This window comes from Ornithorhynchus anatinus, chromosome 11, assembly GCF_004115215.2.
Source record: "Ornithorhynchus anatinus isolate Pmale09 chromosome 11, mOrnAna1.pri.v4, whole genome shotgun sequence".
Classification (NCBI taxonomy): Eukaryota; Metazoa; Chordata; class Mammalia; order Monotremata; family Ornithorhynchidae; genus Ornithorhynchus; species Ornithorhynchus anatinus.
The window spans coordinates 56,861,811-56,884,817 of NC_041738.1; the positions used below are offsets into that span (position 1 = coordinate 56,861,811).

Genomic DNA, 23,007 nt, shown 5'->3' on the forward strand with positions numbered 1-23,007 from the left:
TATTGCATCTAGGCTGCTTTTAGATTCAGGCCCAGGACCGACTCTTCTCTTTCCAGTGCATCTCAGGAGGTATGCCACTGTGTGTACATGGGGTGTAACAGTGTCAGTGTGGACCAGTGTATCTACAAGGGTGTACGAGGGTCAGCGCGTTGGTAGGTGCACCAGTGTGCGTACCCGGGTGAACTACGGTGTACACATGGGTGAACCTGTATGTGTATGCAGGGGGTACTGGTGTGTGTACATGGGAGTGCAGGTGTATGCAAACGAATGTATCCATGTGTATAGGGGTGTACCAGTGTGTGGGGGTGTCAGAGTCCATGTGTTGGCGTCGGGGAGGGGGGGTGAACCAGTTTGTGTACATGGTTGTATTATGCCCAGTCCACCAAAGGACATGGTTTCCCCAAACAGCACTTTGACCTCCACCTGGTCCTTTGCATCCAAGTTTTATTTGATTCTTATTTAAAGCACCTGGGTACACTTCCTGCAAGCTTCCGTCCTAGGTTTAAACACACATTGCACGCCTCCCCAACCCTCCTGAGGGGCCAATCATGAGACACTTTCTCCAACAGGAAAAGGGATTAAAACTGAGCTGGACTGGCTGGGAAGCCAGGAGGAGCCAGGGCAACTGGCCAGGTGGAGAGGGTCCAGACTTGGAGTCAGATGACCTTTCTTTGAACCCTGGCTCTGCCACTTGGTTGCTGTGTGACCCTGGGCAACTCACTTCACTGGGGCTCAGTTTTCTTATCTGTCAAACAGGAATTTGATATCTTTTAATAATAATAAGAAGAAGAAGAAGAAGAAGAATTCTATTTCTTAGGTGCTTACTGTGTATCAAGCACTGATCTAAGCGTTGGGGAAGATACAAGCTAATCAGGTTAGACACAGTCTCTCTCCCACATGGGGTTCACAGTCTTAATCCCCATTTTATAGATGAGGTAACTGAGGCACATATAAGTGAAGTGACTTGCTCAAGGTCACACAGCAGATAAGTGGTGGAGCTGAGATTAGAAGCCAGGTCCTTTTGACTTCCAGGCCCGTGCACTTATCCACTAGGCCACACTGCTTCACTAGGCCATGCCACCTGTTCTCTCTCTGCCTTAGACTGTGAGCTCCATATGAGTCCAGGACTATGTCCGTCCTGATGATCCTGAATCTACCTCAGTGACTAATACAGTACTTGACACATAATAAGCGCTTCACAAATACCACTATTATTGCGATGAGGGCAGGGAGGCGAGGCAGAGGAAAAGGCCTTGAGTAGCTCTCCCGGGGGCTGGCCATTTTCCCCTGAAACCACGAGGCGCCAGTGATGCGATGAGGCAGCAAATGCGGATCTAAATCATTTCATCTCAATGCCGGGAAGACCCTACCCCTGAACCGGAAACAGCGAGCTCCCGCCGGAGGTAGAAATCCAATTCTGACAGCTGTGGGAGTGGGGAAACCAGCCCTCCGGGTGAAACCCGTCAAATACTTTCTCCTCCCCGGCAGCCCAAGACATGAGGGAACAAACACTGCTCGAGGGGGCTGATCGACACGCGGAAAGGTCTCGAGATGCTCCGAAAGAAGTGAACTTGAATTATATTGAGATGGAGGCTTGGTTCCCCAAGAAGTGATCACTGCCCCTTGTAGACCACTGTGTTCTTGTCAGTTTCGTACACTTTGACTTTATAGAGAGCTCCCTCTGGCAGGAATCTCTGAAGGCTTTCCCAGATATACACAGCGACATTTTCGGTTGTGCTGGAGAGAGAGAAGGAGAGGGAGGGGGAGAGAGAGACAGAGAGAGAGCAATGGCACCATTAAAGTACCCACTATAGACTGTAAGTTAGACTGTAAGCTCGTTGTGGGCAAGAAACATATTTACCAACTCTGTTATATTATACTCTCCCAAATGCTTAGTACACAGTGAGCGCTAGAAGAATACCACTCATTGACTGAATAATGATAATTATGGTATTTGTTAAGCACTTACTACTACTACTTACCGTTCTAAGTGCTGGGGCAGATACAAGCTAATCAGGTTGTCCCACGTGGGGCTCACAGTCTTAATCCCCATTTTACAGATAAGGTAACTAAGGCACAGAGAAGTGAAATGACTTGCCCAAGGTCACACAGCAGACAAGTGGCGGAGTCAGGATTAGAACCCACGTTCTCTGACTCCCAAGCCCGTGCTCTAACCACTGAGCCACGTTGCCTCTCGATCGAATGCGATCGATTAAGCAGATCTTGCACGAAGGCAATTTTCTTCTGGCCTGAAACTTCCTCCACTTATATATGACAGACCACCACCCTTCCCACCTTCAAAACCCTCCTCAAACTATATCTCCTTCAAAAGGTCTTCCCCGATTATGCCCCCATTTCCCCTACTCCCCCTTCTGCGCTTAGATCAGTATTCATTCATTCAGTCAATATTTATTGAGCGCTTACCATGTGCAAAGCAATAAACAGCTACAATCCCTGCCTGCAATGGGCCAACCCTTTAAGGACTTGATTTTCACCTCGCCCCTCTCGGCCCCACAGCAATTCCATACATACCCATCATTAGTTTTAACGTTCGTCTCCCCCCCCAGACTGAAAGTTCCTTATGGGCAGGAAACGTGTCTACCAACTCTGTCGATTGTACTCTCCCAAGCGCACCCAATAAGCACTTACTAAATACCACCGATTGACAGATCTCCTAACTTGGCAATAAATCACCCCCTTGGACTTCATCTCTCCGCCTCCAGACCTCGTTCCGGGCCAGTGGTTGGGGGGTGGCCGCATCTGGAGCCCTGCCATCCCAGAGTACCCACCTTACAACATTCGCAAAGTAGGGCACGTCCCGATCCAGGTTCTTGTGATCTAGGGGTTTCATAATCGCCTCCTGGAGCCACAGACAAGGCAATGATGAGGTCATCTAGGAATCAGGCCCTTTCCCGGCAACACGACCACCCTGGGGTCCCGGAGATGAGTGGATATCACAGGACTGGTCTTCCCATCCGTTCCACGGAGTTTAAGGCTGCGGCCTGAAATGCCCCCGCCGAAATGCCTTCCCCCACTACGGGCCGCAGAGACACAGGGACAAACGTCCCCCAGAGACACAAAGAACAAAACCTTGTACAAGGCAAAGTGACCAAAGTCACAGATGAATAAACAGTGACGTGAAACAGAATCACTTCACTTTTGGAGGAAAGAGCACTAGGGCTCCCTGGCACCTAGTACCTTCAAAAATGATCTTAATGATAATACCAACAATAGCGGTATTTGTTAAGCGCTTACTGTGTGCCAGGCACTGTAGTAAGCACTGGGGAGGATACAAGCATATTAAGTTGGACATAGTTCCTGTCTCATGTGGGGTTCACAGTCTCAATTCCCATGTAACAGATGAGGTAACAGACCCAGAGAAGTGAAGTAATAATAATAATAATGTTGGTATTTGTTAAGTGCTTACTATGTGCAGAGCACTCTTCTAAGCGCTGGGGTAGATACAGGGTCATCAGGTTGTCCCACATGAGGCTCACAGTTAAACCCATTTTACAGATGAGGTAACTGAGGCACAGAGAAGTGGAGTGACGCCCACAGTCACATAGCTGACAAGTGGCAGAGCCAGGATTCAAACCCAGGACCTCTGACCCCAAAGCCTGGGCTCTTTCCACTGAGCCACGCTGCTTCTTGACTTGCCTAGGGTCACACAGCAGACAAATGGCAGAGTTGGGATTGGAACCCATGATTTTCTGACTACCAGACCCGAGCTCTATCCATTACATCACGCTGCATCTAATAATAATTGGCATTTTTTAAGAACTTACTAATTGTCCAGCACTGTTCTAAGCACTGGGGTAGGTACACGACAATCAGGTCAGACAGAGTGGAGGAGTTCAGTAGCCTATCTTTCAAAATTTGGGAAGAACAGACAGTTCACAAATGCAAAACACTTGGGATTTCCCAGGATTTGAAGGGGTTTACATTAACAGCCTCTAGGGCATCCCTCTAGACTGCAAGCTCCTTGTGGTTAGGGAACATGTCTACTAAGCAGGAGAGGGAGGCACTGTGGCCTAGTAGACAGAGTAGACAGAGCTTGGGCCTGGGAGTCAGAAGGCCCTGGGTTCTAATGCTGACTCCGCCATCTGCCTGCCTGCTAGGTGACCTTGGGCAAGTCACTTCACTTCGCCTCAGTTCCTCAGCTGTAAAATGGGGATTCAATACCTGATCTCTCTCCTTCTGAGACTGTGAGCCTCATGTGGGCAAGGGACTTGTGTCCAAACTGATTATCTTGTATCTACCCCAGCACTTATTATTATTAGTATTACCGACTTTACTTTATTGTATCCTCCCAAGCGCTTAGTAGAGTGCACTGCACACAGAAAGGGCTCAATTGATTGATTGACATTTGCCAGAGTAGCGATTGCCTTCTTTTGGCTGATCATGCCACGGTCAGACTACCGAGCAGATGCCAGCCAGACTCAGGATGGGAAATCGCTATCTTCCCCTTCTTCCTGCCCGGACTCTCCGACAGAGGAGAGCGAGCCCCTTCCAGGGAGCCACCTGAGCACCCCCACTGCCGGGCGAATGCCAGGCTTGGCGGCAAAACGATTCCAGGCCGGGTTACCGGTCTTCTTACCTCAATATCCCTGTTTAGGTCCGTCAGGTTCATGACCATCCCGGAGACCGGGTCGATCTATGGAGAAACGGATGCGGTGAAAGGGATCACGACTCACTCCCTCCGACTGGCCAAATCCAGAAATTCGGAGAGGTGGGAGAGAGCAGGATGACTCGTTTCCGGGATGGTTGTTCCTCCAACTCAACTGCAAGCCCACCCCCACCCTTGGGGTCAAGTCCCTCCCCTCTCCTCCCCAGGGCCAGGCCCTTCCGAAAGCAGAGTTTGTTGTGGGCAGGGAACACGTTTGACATAATGTTTTAGTGTACTCTCGCTAGAGCTTAGCACGGTTCTAATTCCAATTCTGCCACTTGTCTGCTGTGTGACCTTGGGCAGGTCACTTCACTTCTCTGTGCCTCAGTTCCCTCACCTGTACAATGGGCCCCACTGTGAGCTGTGACTGTGAGCCCCATGTGAGACAGGGACCGTGTCCAACCTGATTACCTGGTATCTATCCCAGCGCTTAGAACAGTGCTTGGCCCATAGTAAGCGCTTAACAAATGCCATCATTATTATTATTATTATTATTACTCTGCACAGAGTAAACGTTCAATAAATGCAATTGACTGACTGACTGCCAGAGCGCTGGTCTGGGCACTCAATGGGCAGAGAGAAGTTAAAAGATGCAAACCCTGTACATGAGGAGCTTAGTGGCTCCTGCCATCTGGTGGGGAGAAGGTAGCAGTAGATTTATGGAGTATCCACTGGATGCAGTGCACTGTACTGAGCGCCTGAGCAAGTACAAAACAAAGAAGTGACAGATGCCCTGCCCACAAGATGCTTCCACTCTAATGGGAGGGTAGACATTGGGCAGAAAGCTTGTCAATCAACTCTATTGTATTGGACTCTCCCAAAAGCTTAGTACAATACGTATTCATTCAGTCGTATTTAGTGAGCGCTTACTGTGTGCAAGCTACTGAAAACTCACCTCCTCCAGGAGGCCCTCTCAGACTAAGCCTCCCTTTTCCTCTGCTCCTCCTCCCCTCCCCATCACCCCAACACCCTCCCTCTGCTCTACTCCCCTCCCTGCCCCACGGCACTTGTGTCTAGATGTAAATATTTATTATTATTATTTACTAATGATGTCTATATGTCTATGATTATATTTATTTTGATGCCTGTCTATTGGCTTTGTTTTGTTGTCTGTCTCCCCCCTTTTAGACTGTGGGCCTGTTGTTGGGTAGGGATTTTCTCTATCTGTTGCCAAATTGTACTTTCCAAGCGCTTAGTACAGTGCTCTGCACACAGTAAGTGCTCAATAAATACAAATGAAGGAATGAATGAATGCTTTGCACACAGTAAGGGCTCAACTAATACCACTGAGTGATGGATACTTTCATTTATGCTGAGAGAGAGAGAGTAGATATACATCATGACTGTGAGTGAATTAATATACCACCAGCAAATCCCCACGTGTGGTATTGGCTGGTAGGACTTACTTTATTTTTTACTTATGATATTTGTTAAGCATTTACTATGTGCGAGGCCCTATACTAAGCACTGGGTAGATACAAGCTAATCGGGTTGGACACAGTCCAAGTCCCACATGGGGCTCACACTATTAATCTCCATTTTACGGATGAGGAAACTGAGGCACAAAGAAGTGAAGTGACTGGCCCAAGGTCACACAGCAGATGAGGGGCAGAGTCAGAATTAGAACCCAGGTCTTTCTGACTCCCAGGCCTATGCTCTGTCCACTAGGCCACACTGCTTCTGGGCTGGCAAAATAAGAAAGGACTGGGACAGAGACCTTCCAGGCCCAAACACTGGATGATTCGAATGCTTCTGGCCACCTCTTCCACTTCCCTCGGGGAGCCCCACTGCCTCAACGCTTAGAACAGTGCCTGGCACATAGTAAGCACTTAACAAATACCATAATTATTATTATTATTATTACCATGAGACCGGGGTTAATTATTATTATTATTATTACCATGAGACCGGGGTCACCTCACCACTTTGGGCTCCGGGGGGGACCACCCGACAGTCGAGGCAGTTTCCCCCTTCCTCCCAACCCCGCAAGAGTATAGCCTCCAATGACCTGAAGATGTCATTGTGGGCAGGGAATGTGTCTATTGTTCTATTGTACTCTCCCAAGCACTTAGTACAGTGCTCTGCACACCATAAGCGCTCAATAAACACAACTGATTGAATGAATAAATGAACCTCGACCTGGTTCTAGCTATTTGTGGCCTGGGGTTGAGGAGGATCCTGAGAGCTACCCACTCCCAGGATGGTTTTAATCTCATATTTTCATGTTCTGGATTTAGGTTGCTCACTCCTTTATTTATTCTTATTGTTTCTAATTCATTCCCAATTTTTCATGGGCCCTGTCCTCCCTCACTTAGATCATGAGTCCCTTTTGAAGCTAGGACAAATGTCTGAGCTTGAGTTTGCATTTACCTCAATAGTTATTACAGAGCCTGGCAAAATCAGCATTAAACAGAATAACAATAATAATAACAATAATGCCACATAAAAGGGGAATTCTACAGATGACAGAGCCGATAGTTCAGCAGAGCCCGAGAAGCTTATGAACTGGCAAAGATCATGACAAAAACTCTAGACACGGAAAACGTTAACGGAGTGGGGGAACTCACCACACACTGTTAGACAACACTTAAGCAATCTGACACACAGAAACCACAAGGAAAAAGAGCTACACATACCTCTCCTTGTACTGTCACCACGACTGCGGAAAAGAAAACAAGACACCAGAAATGGACATGACCCTCGACAGGGTAAAGCTAGGGCGGCTGGCCGGCGCAAGGCACGTGAATTAGACAAAAGGCTGCAGTTACTATTTCTGAACAAAACTCTTGAGCTGTTTTTAGACAAGTCCTTTTGCCAACCAAACTGGCCGAGGCTGGAGGCTTTTGGCAGGGCCAAGGCCATAAAAGGGTGGTCAGTCAGTCATATTTATTGAGCGCTTACTGTGTGCAGAACACCGTACTAAGCGCGTGGCAGAGTAGAGTATAAAAAGACGCAGACATATTCCCTGCCCAAAACGAACTTACACTCTGGGGGGGATATAAACATTAATAGAAATAAATAAAGGACAGATATGGACATAAGTGCTGTGGGCTGAGGGGGGATGAATAAAGGGAGCAAGTCAGGATGACTCAGGAGGGAGTGGGAGAAGAGGAAAGGAGGACTTAGGGAAGGAACAGGGAACGTATGGGCAAGGAACATGCCTACTATGTTATACTGTACTCTCCCAAGGGCTTAGTACAGCACTATGCACACAGTAAGCACTCAATAAATATAATTATTGGTATTTATTAACCACTTACTGTGTGCAGAGCACTGTATTAAGCACTTGGGGTGGGGGGAAACGATACAACAGAGTTGATAGTAGACACGCTCCCTGCCCTGGTTCTTAGCCTGAAGGTCATGTATACATGAACTCTGTTCCACAATGTGATTTACCCTCCAAACCGCATGTCAATCCCTGTTGGGAACAGACATGTGACTGTTGGCAACCAAACTGGGTTGGGAGATGTGCTCACTGGTTCAATCAAAAATGATAGTTTGGGGAAGTTTTGGAAGGGCCGCCTTTGGCCCCCCAAATCTCTGATTCCCAGCTGTAGGATGGGAATAATAATAAAAAAAATATATATTTGCCCATGCAAGAAGGGCATTTAAGTGTTTTGAGGGGAGTGACCTGATTTGCAAACCTCCAGTTTATCTGCTAGGGGTTTGTCACAGCACTTGAACTACTTCAAACATGTTCCAGTATTTATATTTACCTTTCCTCCAGTCCTCTTTATGTCAACACTCCAAGACTACTTAAAACTGATTTAACTTGGGTGAGAACAGAGGTCTTTTCTCTTTGGAACTTGCTTGTTTGCTTGTTCTCCCTCCTACTTAGACTGTGAGCCCTAAGAGGGTCAGACCAGGACTGCATCCAATCTGATTAACATATATCTACCCCAGGGTTTGGAACAATGTTTGACACACAGTAAGCACATAACAAAAACCCATTTTAAAAAAACCCAAAAAAACACAACTTCTGGCCAGTTAGAAGACATCAGGATTTCTACTGACTGAAACTCCCTCTCACCTCACGGCCGTCCCGAGTGTTTGTCTCTCACCTTTATAGTTGTGACCGTGGCCATTTGGATTGTTGCATTTTCCAAACAGTTTCAGGTTCTCTTCATCGCTCAGAGACTTGCTGACAAAACAAAGAAGGAAATCAATGGCAAATCAGCGCATGACCCTACACATAAACCCTGTAAGGTAACCCCCTTTTTCTCCTTTGTTTCGGGCTTGGGAAATCCATCATTTTGTGAAAATATCACCTGGAGTACGCCACACGAATATCAAAACGGACTGGTGCCTCTGTTTCTGTACTGGGTCATACTGCCCACTGAGCTCTCTCAGATAGAAATTAGAGCTAAGACCTTAATATAGTCACCTCAGTCCCATTGCAATAGACCTGCCTATTTGCTGCTATCCATTTCCAGGCTAGTTTTTATGGCAGAGGACAGGACGTTCTGGAGAAAGTATATCCATGGAGTCGCTATGAATCAGAAACAACTCGACAGCACTTAATAATAATAATTCACCACAGGGAATCCATCCCTGAGTTTAGAACAGTGCCTGACACATAATACTAATATTTGTTCAACACTTACTTTGTGCCAAGCACTGTTTTAAGCGCTGGGGTAAGGTCATCAAGTTGTCCGACGTGGGGCTCACAGTCTTAATCCCCATTTTACAGATGAGGTAACTGAGGCCCAGAGAAGTTAAGTGACCCTTGAGAGACCTGCGAGCCAATTCGTTCCACCGGCTCACCCTTCCCCTCTTCACACCCCAATAAAGCTATTCCAACTGCTGCACTCCCAGAGGGCTGGTTGGGGTGTCCTATAGAAGAGGCTAATTAACCAAGCAAACTTTCAGACCCCAGGATTCTAGGCCCAAAACCCTGCTTTACCAGTTCCCTCTGATCTCTCTCTCTTTTTTCTCTTCCATCCTTCCTCTCCCTCCTCGCTGAAGTCAATCAGTAGTATTTATTGAGGGTTTGCTATGTATGGAGCACTCTACTACAGAAGCAGCATGGCTCAGTGGAAAGAGCCCAGACTTGGGAGTCAGAGATCGCGGGTTCGAATCCCGGCTCTGCCACTTGTCAGCTGTGGGACTGTGGGCAAATCATTTCACTTCTCTGTGCCTCAGTTATCTCATCTGTAAAATGGGGATGAACTGTGAGCCTCACGTGGGACAACTTGATGACCTTACCCCAGAGCTTAAAACAGTGCTTGGCACATAGTGTTGAACAAAGATTATTATTACGTGTCAGGCACTGTTCTAAACTCAGGGATGGATTCCCTGTGGCAAATTATTATTATTAAGTGCCGTTGAATTGTTCCTGATTCATAGCGACTCCATGGATGTAAGCCTGTCACGATTAGACTGTAAGCCCGTCAAAGGGCAGGGACTGTCTCTTTCTGTTACCGATTTGCACATTCCAAGTGCTTAGTATAGTGCTCTGCACATAGTAAGCACTCAATAAATACTATTGAATGAATTGAATGAACAACCTGATGACCCTGAATCTACCCCAGCGCTTAGAACAGTGCTCTGCACATAGTAAGCGCTTAACAAATACCAACATTATTATTATTATTATTACTAAGTGCCTGGGGAGAGTTCAAGACAACAGAGAGTCCAATACAATTCCCCTTCAAATCCATACTGAAGGCCCATCTCCTCCAAGAGACCTTCCCAGACTAAGCCCTGCTTTTCCTCATCTCCAACTCCCTTCTGCGTCACCCTGACTTGCTCCCTTGGCCCTGCCCCAGCCACCAGCCCCATAGCATTTACGTATATATATATCTCATTTTATTTATCTGTATTGATGTCTGCCCGCCGCCCCCCCCCCCCCCCGCTAGACTGTGAGCTCATTGTGGACAGGGAATGTCACTAGTCACTATTTATTGTTGTATTGTACTTTCCCAAGTGCTTAGTACAATGCTCTGCACACAGTAAGTGCTTAATAAGTACAACTGAATTGAACTGAACAGTTTTTAGATACATTCCTTCTCCTCCTCTCTCTCCACCCCAACCCTGCACGCATAGCAGGTGGCCCCGCCCTATCACCTATGGAACAACTGGTTCCACTGTAGTCACATAATAATAATAATATTCAATAGTATTTATTGAGCACTTACTATGTGCAGAGCACTGTACTAAGCGCTTGGAATGTACAAATTGGCAACAGATAGAGACAGTCCCTGCCCTTTGATGGGTTTACAGTCTAATCTAATACTTGTTAAGCACTTACTATGAGAAGCAGCATGGCTTAGTGTAAAGAGTTTGGGCATGGGAGTCAGTGTTAGTATTATTAATACCAACATTAATTAATTCATCCCCATTTTCCAGATGAAGTCACTGAGGCCCAGAGAATAATAATAATAAAGTTGGTATTTGTTAAGCCCGTCAAACGGCAGGGGCTGTCTCTATCTGTTGCCGACTTGTTCATCCCAAGCGCTTAGTACAGTGCTCTGCACATAGTAAGCGCTCAATAAATACTATTGAATGTTAAGCGCTATGTGCACAGCACTGTTCTAAGCACTGGGGTCATCAGGTTATCCCATGTGAGGCTCACAGTTAATCCCCATTTTCCGGATGAGGTCACTGAGGCCCAGAGAATAATAATAATAATGTTGGTATTAGCGTGGCTCAGTGGAAAGAGCCCGGGCTTGGGAGTCAAAGGTCATGGGTTCAAATCCCTCTCTGCCACTTGTCAGCTGTGTGACCATGGGCAAGTCACTTAACTTCTCTGTGCCTCAGTTACCTCATCTGTAAAATGGGGATTAAGACTGTGAGCCTCATGTGGGACGACCTGATTACCCTGTATCTCCCCCTGCGCTTAGAACGGTGCTCTGCAGATAGCTAGCGCTTAACAAATACCAACATTATTATTATTACTATGTGCAGAGCACTGTTCGAAGCGCTGGGATCATCAGGTTGTCCCATATCAGGCTCACACTTAATCCCCATTTTACAGATGAGGTCACTGAGGCCCAGACCAGTGAAGTGACTTGCCCATGGTCACCCAGCGGACAAGTGGCAGAGCCGGGATTCGAACCCACGACCTCGGACTCCCAAGCCCGGGCTCTTGCCACTGAGCCAGCACCGAGAAGCAGCGTGGCTCAGTGGGTGGAGCCCGGGTTTGGGAGTCGGAATGACTTGGCCAAGATGACACAGCAGAGGAGGGGGCGGAGGGGGGATTCGAACCCGGGTCCGCAGGAGCGCCCCTCCCCCCGCTCACCTGTGGAGCCGGTGGCACGCGCTGAAGGTGGCGGAGCGGGAAAGGCGCGCGCGGCGGCGCTGGCACGAGCCCGCGGCCTCCATGACTCAGCCGCGCGCCAGGGCGACGCCCCCTCCCCCCCTTCTGCGCCTGCGCAGTCACCGCCACGCCCGATTTCCCCCCCTCTCCCCCCCAGCCCGCCTCCCAAGAGGCCTGGGCGGGCGTGATGAAGCGCTTCGTCCATTCAATAATAATAATGTTAGCATTTGTTAAGCGCTTACTATGAGCAGAGCACTGTTCTAAGCGCTGGGGGAGATCCAGGGTCAACAGGTGGTCCCACGTGAGGCTCACAGTTAATCCCCACGTGCCAGATGAGGTCACTGAGGCCCAGAGAAGTGACTTGCCCACAGTCACCCAGCTGACAAGTGGCAGAGGGGGATTCGAACCCATGACCTCTGACTCCCAAGCCCCGGCTCTTTCCACTGAGCCACGTTGCGCGGGCTTGGGAGTCACAGGTCGTGGCTTCTAATCCTGCCTCCCCCACTTGTCAGCTGTGTGACTTTAGGCAAAACACTTAACTTCTCTGGGCCTCGGTGACCTCATCTGTAAAATGGGGATGAAGACTGTGAGCCCCACGTGGGACCACCTGATGATCTATGCCAGCGCTTAGAACTGGGCTTGGCACATAGTAAGCGCTTAACAAATACCATCATTATTGTTACTAAATCACCTAATTGTGATATTTGACAAGCACTTATTACGTGCCGAGCACTGTACTACCCGCTGGGGTGGGTACAAGACAATCAATCATATTTAGTTTCATATTATACTTCATATATTATATATCAAATGTATTAAATAAATTTAATACATATGTTCATATTTAGTGTCATATATTTATTAAATACATTTAATATATATGTTCATATTTAGTGTCACTTCTCTGGGCCTCAGTGACCTCATCTGTAAAATGGGGACTGAGACTGTGAACCCCATGTGGGACGGGGACAGTGTCCAACCCAATTTGCTGGTATCCGCCCCTGCGCTTAGTACAATGCCTAGCACATAGTAAGCACTTATCAGATACCACAATCATAATTACCATGTGCAGAGCACCGTACTAAGTCAGACACAGTCCCTGCCCCACATTGGGCGCATAGAGAAGCAGCGTGGCTCAGTGGAAAGAGCATGGGCTTTGGAGTCAGAGGTCATGAGTTCGAATCCCAGCTCTGCCACTTGTCAGCTGGGTGACTGTGGGCAAGTCACTTAACTTCTCTGGGCCTCAGTTACCTCATCTGTAAAATGGGGATTAAGATTGTGAGCCCCATGTGGGACAACCTGATTCCCCCGTGTCTGCCCCAGCGCTTAGAACAGTGCTCTGCACATAGTAAGCGCTTAACAAATACCAACATTATTATTATTATTAGTCTAGGAGGGAGGAAGAACAGATGTTAAATTCACATTTAACCAATGAGGAAATTTAAGTCACAGAGAAGCAGCGAAGCCTAGCAAATCCGAGTGCAGCCCGGGCCTGGGAGTCTGAAGGACATGGCTTCTCATCTCAGCTCTGCTACTTGTCTGCTGGGTGACCTTGGGCAAGTCACTTCAGTTCTCGGGGCCTCAGTTCTCTCATCTGTAAAATGGGGAATAAGACTGTGAGCCCCATGTGGGACATGGACCGTGTACAACCTGACTGGCTTATAACCACCCCAGCGCTTAGAATGGTGCTTGACACAAAGCAAGCACTTAACAAATACCACAATTATTATTATTATTGCTATTAAGAGCTGTGGGTGGATACAAACAAATCAGATTAGTACAGTACAGTGCCTGGCACACGGTAAGCACTTAAATGCCATTTAAAAAAAAAGTCAAGTGTCTTGCCCAAGTTCACCCAGCAGGCCAATGGAGCTGGAATTACAACTCAGGTCCACTGACCCAAAGGCCTATGCTCTTCCCGCTAGGACACACTCCTTCCTCATCCCCAGGGATCTGGCCCCTGATAACCTCTGATTCCCCCTCGCTGCTCTCTTGCACGGGGGGGGGGGGGGGGGCTTTCAGAGTAATAATAATTGTGGTATTGATTAAGTGCTTACTATGTGCCAGGCACTGTTCTAAGCAGTGGGGTAGATACAAGATAATCAGGTAGAACACAGTCCCTGACCCACATGGGGTTCACGGTTTTAATCTCTATTTTACAGATGAGGGAACTGAGGCCCAAAGAAGTGAAATAATAATAATAATAATAATGATAATAAAAATTCTTCTTATTATATAAGAATAATAATTCTGAAATGACTTGCTCACAGTCACACCGCAGACAAGTGGTCCAACCGGGACTAGAAGCCAGGGCGTTCTGACTCCCAGGCCCATGCATTATCCACTAGGCCACGCTGCTTGAGAGTTGCCGTTAAGGCAGCTGGAACTCCCAGGAGGGAGAAATGACCACCTGCGCACGTGGGCGGAAGGGAGCGGCCGGAGAGGACATTAAATGCGACTCAAACCTTACCCTCCTTCATAGAGGAAGCGCTGGTCTCTGGGAGACGTGGGAGACGGGAAAGGAGCAAGGGCCCCAGGCACTCCATTCGACATCATTTCTGTTCAGTTATTCCAACTGCCTGACTCCAGCACGGAAACTGACCTCTCCTTGGCCTTGAGCTAGATGCCTATAATAAACATCATTCCTCCCCTACCCTCCACCAGTCCCTGGGGTAGGCAGGTGACTGCTCTAAAACTCACCCACCTGAAAGACTGATCCAGAACACACCCCTGGTTGACAGGGTTCATTCATTCATTCAATAGTATTTATTGAGCGCTTATTATGTGCAGAGCACTGTACTAAGCCCTCGGAATGTACAATTCGGCAACAGATAGAGACAATCCCTGCCCAATAACGGGTTCACAGTCTAAACGGGGGAGACAGATAGCAAAGCAAAACAGGACAAAACAAAACAACATCATCAAGATAAATAGAATCATGGAGATGTGCACCTTGTTAAAAAATAAATAGGGTACTAAATAATATATACAAATAAGCACAGTGCTGAGGGGAGGGGAAGGGGGGGAGAGCAGAGGGCGGGACGGGGGGAAGGGTGGGAAGTACAGCACCTCTTCTAGTTTTATAGGCGGTGGAACAGGGTCAAAGGAGGAGGAGCAGATGCAGGGATGGGGGACTGGAATGGCTCTTGACCCAGTGCCAGGAAAAGATCCTAAGACACTGCAGCTTGGCCCAAGAGAGCCGGCTGGTTCATTTACTAGCCACCGGGAAGGCAGGAGTCTTATATTCCTAGGCTCTGCCAAAGTACGGCTGCACACACAACCCGATTAGACTGTAAGCCCGTCATTGGGCAGGGATTGTCTCTATCTGTTGCCGAATTGTACATTCCAAGTGCTTAGTACAGTGCTCTGCACATAGTAAGCGCTCAATAAATACTATTGAATGAATTAATGAATGATGAACACTTGATCCTTCTAAGCCTGTCACTTTTTCTTCTTGTCTTGTGTCCCTTTTATCTTTTTCTCCTGTTTTCTTTCCTCTTCCTCTTGGGTTGTTATTTGCCTTACCTTGGGGCTGGTAAGAAGTATCATCATACTAGAGAAGAAGCTTGGCTTAGTAGATAGAGCACGGGCCCGGTAGGTGGAAGGACCTGAGTTCTAATCCCGGCTCTGCCACTTTTCAGCTGTGACCTTGGGCAAGTCACTTCACTTCTCTGTGCCTCAGTTACCTCAGCTGTAAAATGGGGATTAAGATCGTGAGCACCATTTGGACAGTGCTAGGGTCATAGTAAGCACTTACCAAATACCGTCATTGATATTATTTGGGACAGGGACTGTGCCCATTCTGACAACCTTGTATCTACCCTAGTGCTTAGTACAGCAACTGGCACATTGTAAGCATTTAATCAAAACCATTATAAAAAAACAAACTAAATATATTTCCCCTCCCAACTGGGGCTTAGGCTTGTGATTTTCTTTTTATGATTTTCTGGGAAGGGTCTAAGTGTGGGATCTAAGTGTGTATAGAGGTATAAGCCCGTCAAACGGCAGGGACTGTCTCTATCTGTTGCCGACTTGTTCATTCCAAGCGCTTAGTACAGTGCTCTGCACATAGTAAGTGCTCAATAAATACTATTGAATGAATGTATGTGGTGGGTGTTTATAATAAGGTGTGGTGTGTTGTTAGGGTGTTTGTTTTTTTATGGTAGGAGTTAAGCATTTACTATGTGCCAGGCACTATCCAAAGCACTATGAATTGGGATAGATAATCACATTGGCCACAGTCTCTGTCCCACCTTGGACTCAGAGTCTTAATCCCCATTTTACAGATGAGGTAAATGAGGCACAGAGAGTTAAGCGACTTGCCTAAGGTCACACAGCAGACAAGTGTCAAGCCGGAATTAGAACTCAGGCCCTCTGACTCCCAGGCCCATGCTCTTTCCACTAGACCACACTGGATGTGTGTGTGTGTATGTGTGCACACTTATGGTGGGTGCATTTGGCATTCTTTGTGCCTAGTAGATGGAGGGAGTGTGTGGTTGTGGTTACGTTGGTGTGGTGTGTGTTTTTTCCTGACCCGGGGACAGACAGTAGGAATTATCTACTTTCCATGCAGGAGCACAAGGATGATAACAATAATCTGTGATATTTGTTAAGCACTTACTCTGGGCCAAGCCCCGTACTAAACACTGGGATATCTCCATGATTCTATTATCTTGATGATGTTGCTTTGTTTTGTTCTCTTTTGCTTTGCTGTCTGTCTCCCCCGTTTAGACTGTGAGCCCGTTAATGGGCAGGGATTGTCTCTATCTGTTGCCGAATTGTCCATTCCAAGGATTTAGTACAGTGCTCTGCACATAGTAAGCGCTCAATAAATACGATTGAATGAATGAATGAATCAAGATAGTGGATACTGTGTTTGACCTAGTATGAGGCTTAGTCTGTGTCTGACCTAATGGTGCTTGAATGTGTTGTTAGTGTTTTCCAGGGGTTCTGGGGCTTCCCAAAAGCCCAGTGTTGTCAGGGTTGTGATCAGATTTCTGTTCCCAGGAATCCCCCAATTCCCCTGCAGGGAGCACACTTGGCCAAGAGGATGGTTCATTTCAAGTTTTAATGAGCTGCTCGAAGCCACGGGATACCAGCGATGGTGAAAACATGACCTGTTTGACCTGCTCTGCTCATTGCCGCAGGGACCTCGGGGCTGAATGAGCCGTCCGCTCCGCCCCGGGCAACCCCTCGTGTCCTCGCAGGCCCTGGCGGCCCGTCAGGTGGGCACAAAGATGCCATGAAACCCATATGGCATCTGCACGGGCACCTCTGCTCGGCCCAGCTCCTCAAAGGTCTCGGCATCCAGCACCAGCAGAAAGGCACTTTCATTCTGGAAAAGGATGGTAAACGCTAAAGGTCCCCTTGGCCTTCCTTAGGCAAGAGAGGACTGAGGGCCTAGTGGAAAGAGCATGGGCTTGGAAGTCAGAGGGCCTGGGTTCTAATCCCGGCTCTGCCAAATGTGTGAGCTTGCGCAAGTCACTTCACTTCTCTGGGCCTCGGTTCTCCCATTGTCCTATTCAGACTGTGAGCCCCATATGGGACAGGGACTGTGTCCAATCTAATTCACTTGTATCTACCCCAGCGCTTAGAACAGTGTTTGACACAGAGTAAGCACTTAACAAAAACCATACAAAAGGAGGGGACAGACATTAAAAAGATGAGAGATTGGCAGGATAGTTGGGAGCCTGGCTTCCACTGTCCCTACCTGTCATCGAATTTAATGTCCGTAACCTTTTTTTATGGTATTTGTTCCATGCTTACTATGTGATGGACACTGTTTTAAGCTCTGGGGGTAGATAAAAGGTAATTAGATCAGATCCAGTCCCTGTCCCGCATGGGGCTCACAGTCTAAGTAGACCACGCTGTTCTTGTAGTAGAAACAGCGTGGCTTAGTGGAAAGAGCCCGGGCTTGGGAGTCAGAAGTCATGGCTTCTAATCCCAGCTCTGCCACTTGTTTGCTGTATGATCTGGAACAAGTCACTTCACTTCTCTGGGCCTCAGTTCCCTCATCTGTAAAATGGGGATGAAGACTGTGAGCCCCATATGGGACAACCTGATTACCTTGTATCTACCCCAGCGCTTAGAACAGTGCTTGGTACATAGTAAGCGCTTAACAAATACCACCTTTATTATTATTATTGTAGGGAGGGATCAGGTCTACTGACTGTTGAACTGTACTTTCCCAAGAATTTAGTTCAATGCTCGGCACACAGGAAACCATCAATAAATACCAATGATTGATTGACTGACTGATTGCCGAGTGATAACTCTGAGAAGTCTCCTTCCCATCCGGAGGTGCCAACTCTTCACTGATTAGCCAGGCGGGAGGGCGGGGAGCAGAAGGGACTTTGAGTGGGAAGGGATCAGATGGAGTTTAGAGAGGTAGGAAGGCTTCAATGAACCAAGAGGCCATAAGGACCCGATTTGGGGGTCTTTCCAGTCTGCTTGCATGCTCTCCATCAATCAGGGTTCTCTTTTTTCTTGTTTTAAATGGCATTTGTTAAAATTGACATTTGTTTTAAATTGGCATTTGTATGTGCCAGGCACCGTACTAAAGCCCTGGATACAGGTTGGACATGATCCCTGTCCCACAAAGGGCTTCAAAGAAAGAAATCCCCATTTTACAGACAAGGGAACTGACGCCCAGAGAAGTGAAGTGATTTGCCCAAGGTCACCCAGAAGACAAGTGGTGGAGCTCAGATTAGACCCCAGGTCCTTCTAAATTCCAGGCCTGAGCTCCCTCCACTAGGCCGTGCTGCTTCTCCTCACGGTGAATGTGGCAGGGAATCCAACCCAAACAGCTAGAAACTTTGGGGGGTTTAGGGGGGTGTGGAGGGACATGGCTTAATGGAAAGAAAAGAGGTTTGGGAGCCAGAGGACATGGGTTCTAATCCCAGCTCCGCCATTTGTCATTCATTCATTCCTTCAATAATAATGTTGGTATTTGTTAAGCGCTTACTCTGTGCAGAGCACTGTTCTAAGCGCTGGGGGAGACACAGGGGAATCAGGTAGTCCCACGTGGGGCTCACGGTCTTAATCCCCATTTTACAGACGAGGTAACTGAGGCAACGAGAAGTCAAGTGACTTGCCCAAAGTCACACAGCTGACAAGTGGCCGAGCCGGGATTCGAACCCATGACCTCTGACTCCCAAGCCCGTACTCTTTCCACTGAGCCACGCTGCTTCTCTAGTATTTATTGAGCGCTTACTATGTGCAGAGCACTGTACTAAGCACTTGGAATGAACAAGTCGGCAACAGATAGAGACAGTCCCTGCCGTTTGACAGAGCAGTCCCTGTTCTAAGCGCTGGGGTAGATTCAAGGTTATCAGGTTGTCCCATGTGAGGCTCACAGTCTTAATCCCCATTTTACAGGTGAGGTCACCGAGGCACCGAGAAGTGAAGTGACTTGACCAAAGTCACACAGCTGACAGGTGGCATTACCAGAATTAGAACCCATGACCCCTGACTACTAAGCCCATGTTCTTTCCACTGAGCCACGCTGCTTCTAATAATAGTAATAATAATGATGGCATTTGTTAAGCACTTATTATGTGCAAAGCACTGTTCTAAGCGCTGGGGGGGGATACAAGGTGATCAGGTTGTCCCATGTGGGGCTCAGTCTCAATCCCCATTTTCCAGCTGAGGCAACTGAGGCACCGAGAAGTGAAGTGACTTGCCCAAAGTCACACAGCTGACAAGTGGCGGAGCGAGGATTAGAACTCATGCCCTTTGCCTCCCAAGCCAGTCCTCTTTCCACTGAGCCACGCTGCTTCTCCACTGAGCCACGCTGCGAGCCCCATGTGGGACAAGCTGTTTACCTTTTATCTACCCCAGCGTGTAGAACAGTGCTTGGCACATAGTAAGAGCTTAACAAATACCATCATTATTATTATTATCCTTCCTTTTCCAGCCTCTTTGGGGCCTGGTCCTGATCCAGACCCCTCTCCAAGAATCTCTCCCAGTATGGTGTTTGGGAACGGACCACAAGGTGGCATGGCAAGGTAGGATAAGGAGTGCAAATCCCAGCCAGGCCAGAGTCCCTCCCTGGGATGGAAACAGCTCCCAACAGCCCTCTTGGGAGAGCTGAACTGGGATTAGAACCCATGACCTCTGACTCCCAAGCCCGGGCTCTTTCCACTAAGCCACGCTGCTTCTACTTCGGAGTTTCCCACACGCTTCAGTAGCCTCTAGTGACCCTGCACACAATATCTCAATATCAAGCGCTTAATACAGTGCTGGAGAGCTCAGTAAGTGCTCTGCACCCAATAAGCGCTCAATAAATACTTAGTAATAACAATGTCATATTTGTTAAGAGAAGTGAAGTGACTTATCCAAGCTCACCCAGCAGACAATTGGCAGAACTGCAATTAGAACCCATGTCCTCTGACTCCCAAGCCCCGTGTTCTTGCCAACGGGCCACGATGCTTTGGGGGGTGTCAGAGGGTGACTGAGTCCCACCTGACCTAGGTGAGCAGGTGTTTAGCATTTCAGTCCCCTGATGGAGGGCTGCCTCAGAAAACTTGTTGCTTCCAGGCCATGCTTGAGCAGGCCAGGGCTTGGCGTCAAAACGCCCTTCCCTGACCGTCTTAGCTAGATCGCTTGGGGTCCCGCTGCAATCAGCGGCTGAGTGACCCGTGTGGGGTCAGAGGCCGCTCCACAGGCGGAGCCAAAAATAGCTGGTGTCCTGTGACGACTGAAACGTAGGTCACTCTCGGGAGGGACTGAGTTTTAGCCTGACCTGAAAACCAACTCCCTCTCCCGAAGAGAAGGGATGATTTGCTTTTCCCCTTCTTCTTCATCATCACTATCGTCAGCGGCCGCCACAGAAGGCAATGGAGTTACCTGGTTGGGAGTGACCACCATGGAGAGGATGACACCCCCGTCTTCCTCGCTGGCTCCTGGCGCCGGGACAAAAACAGGTTCTGAGGGATAAAATCCATCCTCTCGCCACACCTGGGAATCCCCCCAAAAAAACGAACAAAACAAACAAAACAGACAAACAAACAGCCATGGAAAATGGAACTTGTATCACAGATCCAGCCGCTCCTTCAGCTTCCTCTGTGACCAGCACAGTCTAGCTTTTCATTCATTCATTAATGAGATGTTCATCCCCTTGATTCTATTTATTGCTATTGTTTGTCCTGTCTGTCTCCCCTGATTAGACTGTAAGCCTGTCAAAGGGCAGGGACTGTCTCAATCTGTTACCGATTTGTATATTCCAAGTGCTTAGTACAATGCTCTGCACATAGTAAGCACTCAATAAATACTATTGAATGAATGAATGAATTCATTTTTTCATTCAATCATATTAATTGAGCACTTACAGCAGGCAGAGCACCGTACTAAGCACTTGGGAGAGTACAATACAACAATAAACAGACACATTCCCTGCCCACTATAGGCTTACAGTCTAGAGCTCCAAGAGGATCCAATTTACAGAAACAGCAGTTGAAGGGAGGAATGAGGCAAACAGAAAAGAGAGCAAAGCAGAAGCATAAGCTCACACATGCACACATTTACACCACGAACACACAGTCCTTCACTTGTCCTGGATATTAATAATAATTTTGGTATTTGTTAAGCACTTACTGTGAGCCAGGCCCTCTACTAAGCCCTGGGGTGGATGTAAGCAAATCATGTTGGACATTGTCCCTGTCTCATGTGGGGCCCCTCATCTCAATCCCTACTTTACAGATGAGGTAACTGAGGCCCAGGAACATGAAGTGACTTGCCTAAAGTCACACAGCAAGACAGGTGGCACAATTTTCTGACTCCCAGGCCTGTGCTCTATCCACTAGGTCACGCTGCTTCTCTAATACTGACTGTCCTGGCAAGTCCCCGCCCTCCCCAAATCTGCACCCAGAAGCCCACTGTCACCTCCAGAAAGCAGACTTCATATCGACTCTTCAGGTTCAAGGTTCTTCCTGCTCAGAGTGACCCAGGCAGAGCTCCAGCGGGGATGATGATGATGGTATTTGTTAAGCGATTACTAGGTGCCAAGTCAAACCCAACACAAGGGAGCAGTGACAGAAGCTGGCCAGCGGGAGAAACAAGGCCAAAGCAGGACCACAGTCCAGGTTGGGGGAAGCTGGGGTGCCTGGGGGCTGTTGGTGCCACCTCGGGACTGTGGGATCAGCACGGCCCCCACCTTCCCTGCCGTGCTACAGTTTGGGGCAGTCAGTCAGTCATCTTTATTGAATGCTTACTGTGTGCAGAGCAGTGTACTAAGCGCTTGGAAGAGTACGTAGAACAATATAATAGACACATTCCCTGCCCACAATGAAGGGGAAGGTGGAAGGTTTATCCAGCTGCTGGTTCTCTGAAGCTGCCGCTGTGGGCTGACTCACTCCCGGCCCTCTCCCTGACCTGGATAAACCCCAGGAGGTGAGGGAACCACCCCCCGCCACCCAGCTCCCAGCATGGCATAGCAGATAGAGTGATGGCCTGGGAGCCAGAAGGTCATGGATTCTAATCAGCGTGGCTCAGTTGAAAGAGCCCGGGCTTGGGAGTCAGAGGTCATGGGTTCGACTCCCGGCTCTGCCGCTTGTCAGCTGCGTGACTGTGGGCAAGTCACTTAACTTCTCGGTGCCTCAGTTACCTCATCTGTAAAATGGGAATTAACCGTGAGTCTCACGTGGGACAACCTGATTACCCTGTATCAACCCCAGCGCTTAGAAAAGTACTCTGCACATAGTAAGCGCTTAACAAATACCAACATTATTATTAATCCCAGCTCCACCACTTGTCTATGTGACCCTGGGCAAGTCACTTCACTTCTCTGGGCCTCAGTTCCCTCATCTGGAAAATGGATTTGAGACTGTGAGCCCCACAAGGGACAGGGACTGTGTCCAACGTGATTTGCTTGTATCCGCCCCAACACTTAGTATAGTGCCTGGCACATGGTAAGTGCTCACTACTCTCCTTCTACAACCCAGCCTGCATACTTGGCTCCTCTGGTGCTAACCTTCTCACTGTGCCTCCATCTTGCCTATTCATTCAATAGTATTTATTGAGCACTTACTATGGGCAGAGCACTGTACTAAGCACTTGGAATGTACAATGCCTATCTCACCACCAA

At 48.1% G+C, this 23,007-nt stretch overlaps 2 protein-coding genes across 3 annotated transcripts in view; both read right to left on the reverse strand.

Moving 5' to 3' along the window:
- Positions 1-1,327: 1,327 nt before the first annotated feature.
- Positions 1,328-12,028, reverse strand: PTS (6-pyruvoyltetrahydropterin synthase). The gene is made up of 6 exons (XM_029074416.1): positions 11,907-12,028; positions 8,728-8,807; positions 7,303-7,325; positions 4,598-4,654; positions 2,790-2,860; positions 1,328-1,737 (listed from the first exon to the last, which is right to left on the reverse strand). The coding sequence occupies exons 1-6, from the start codon at positions 11,987-11,989 to the stop codon at positions 1,614-1,616; spliced, it is 438 nt and encodes a 145-aa protein (XP_028930249.1). The 5' UTR covers positions 11,990-12,028; the 3' UTR covers positions 1,328-1,613.
- A 4,945-nt stretch (positions 12,029-16,973) lies between these two features.
- Positions 16,974-23,007, reverse strand: part of BCO2 (beta-carotene oxygenase 2) — a 40,653-nt gene continuing 34,619 nt past the window's right edge. Inside the window, exons 11-12 of one of the 2 annotated variants that reach the window (XM_039913559.1) lie at positions 20,772-20,827; positions 16,974-17,259 (exon numbers count right to left, since the gene is read on the reverse strand). In XM_039913559.1, the coding sequence (XP_039769493.1) occupies positions 16,992-17,259; positions 20,772-20,827 (324 nt within the window). In that variant the 3' untranslated portion in view covers positions 16,974-16,991. Of the gene's footprint in view, positions 17,260-20,771; positions 20,883-23,007 lie in introns of both variants that reach the window. The other variant, XM_029076160.2, reaches the window with a different exon arrangement.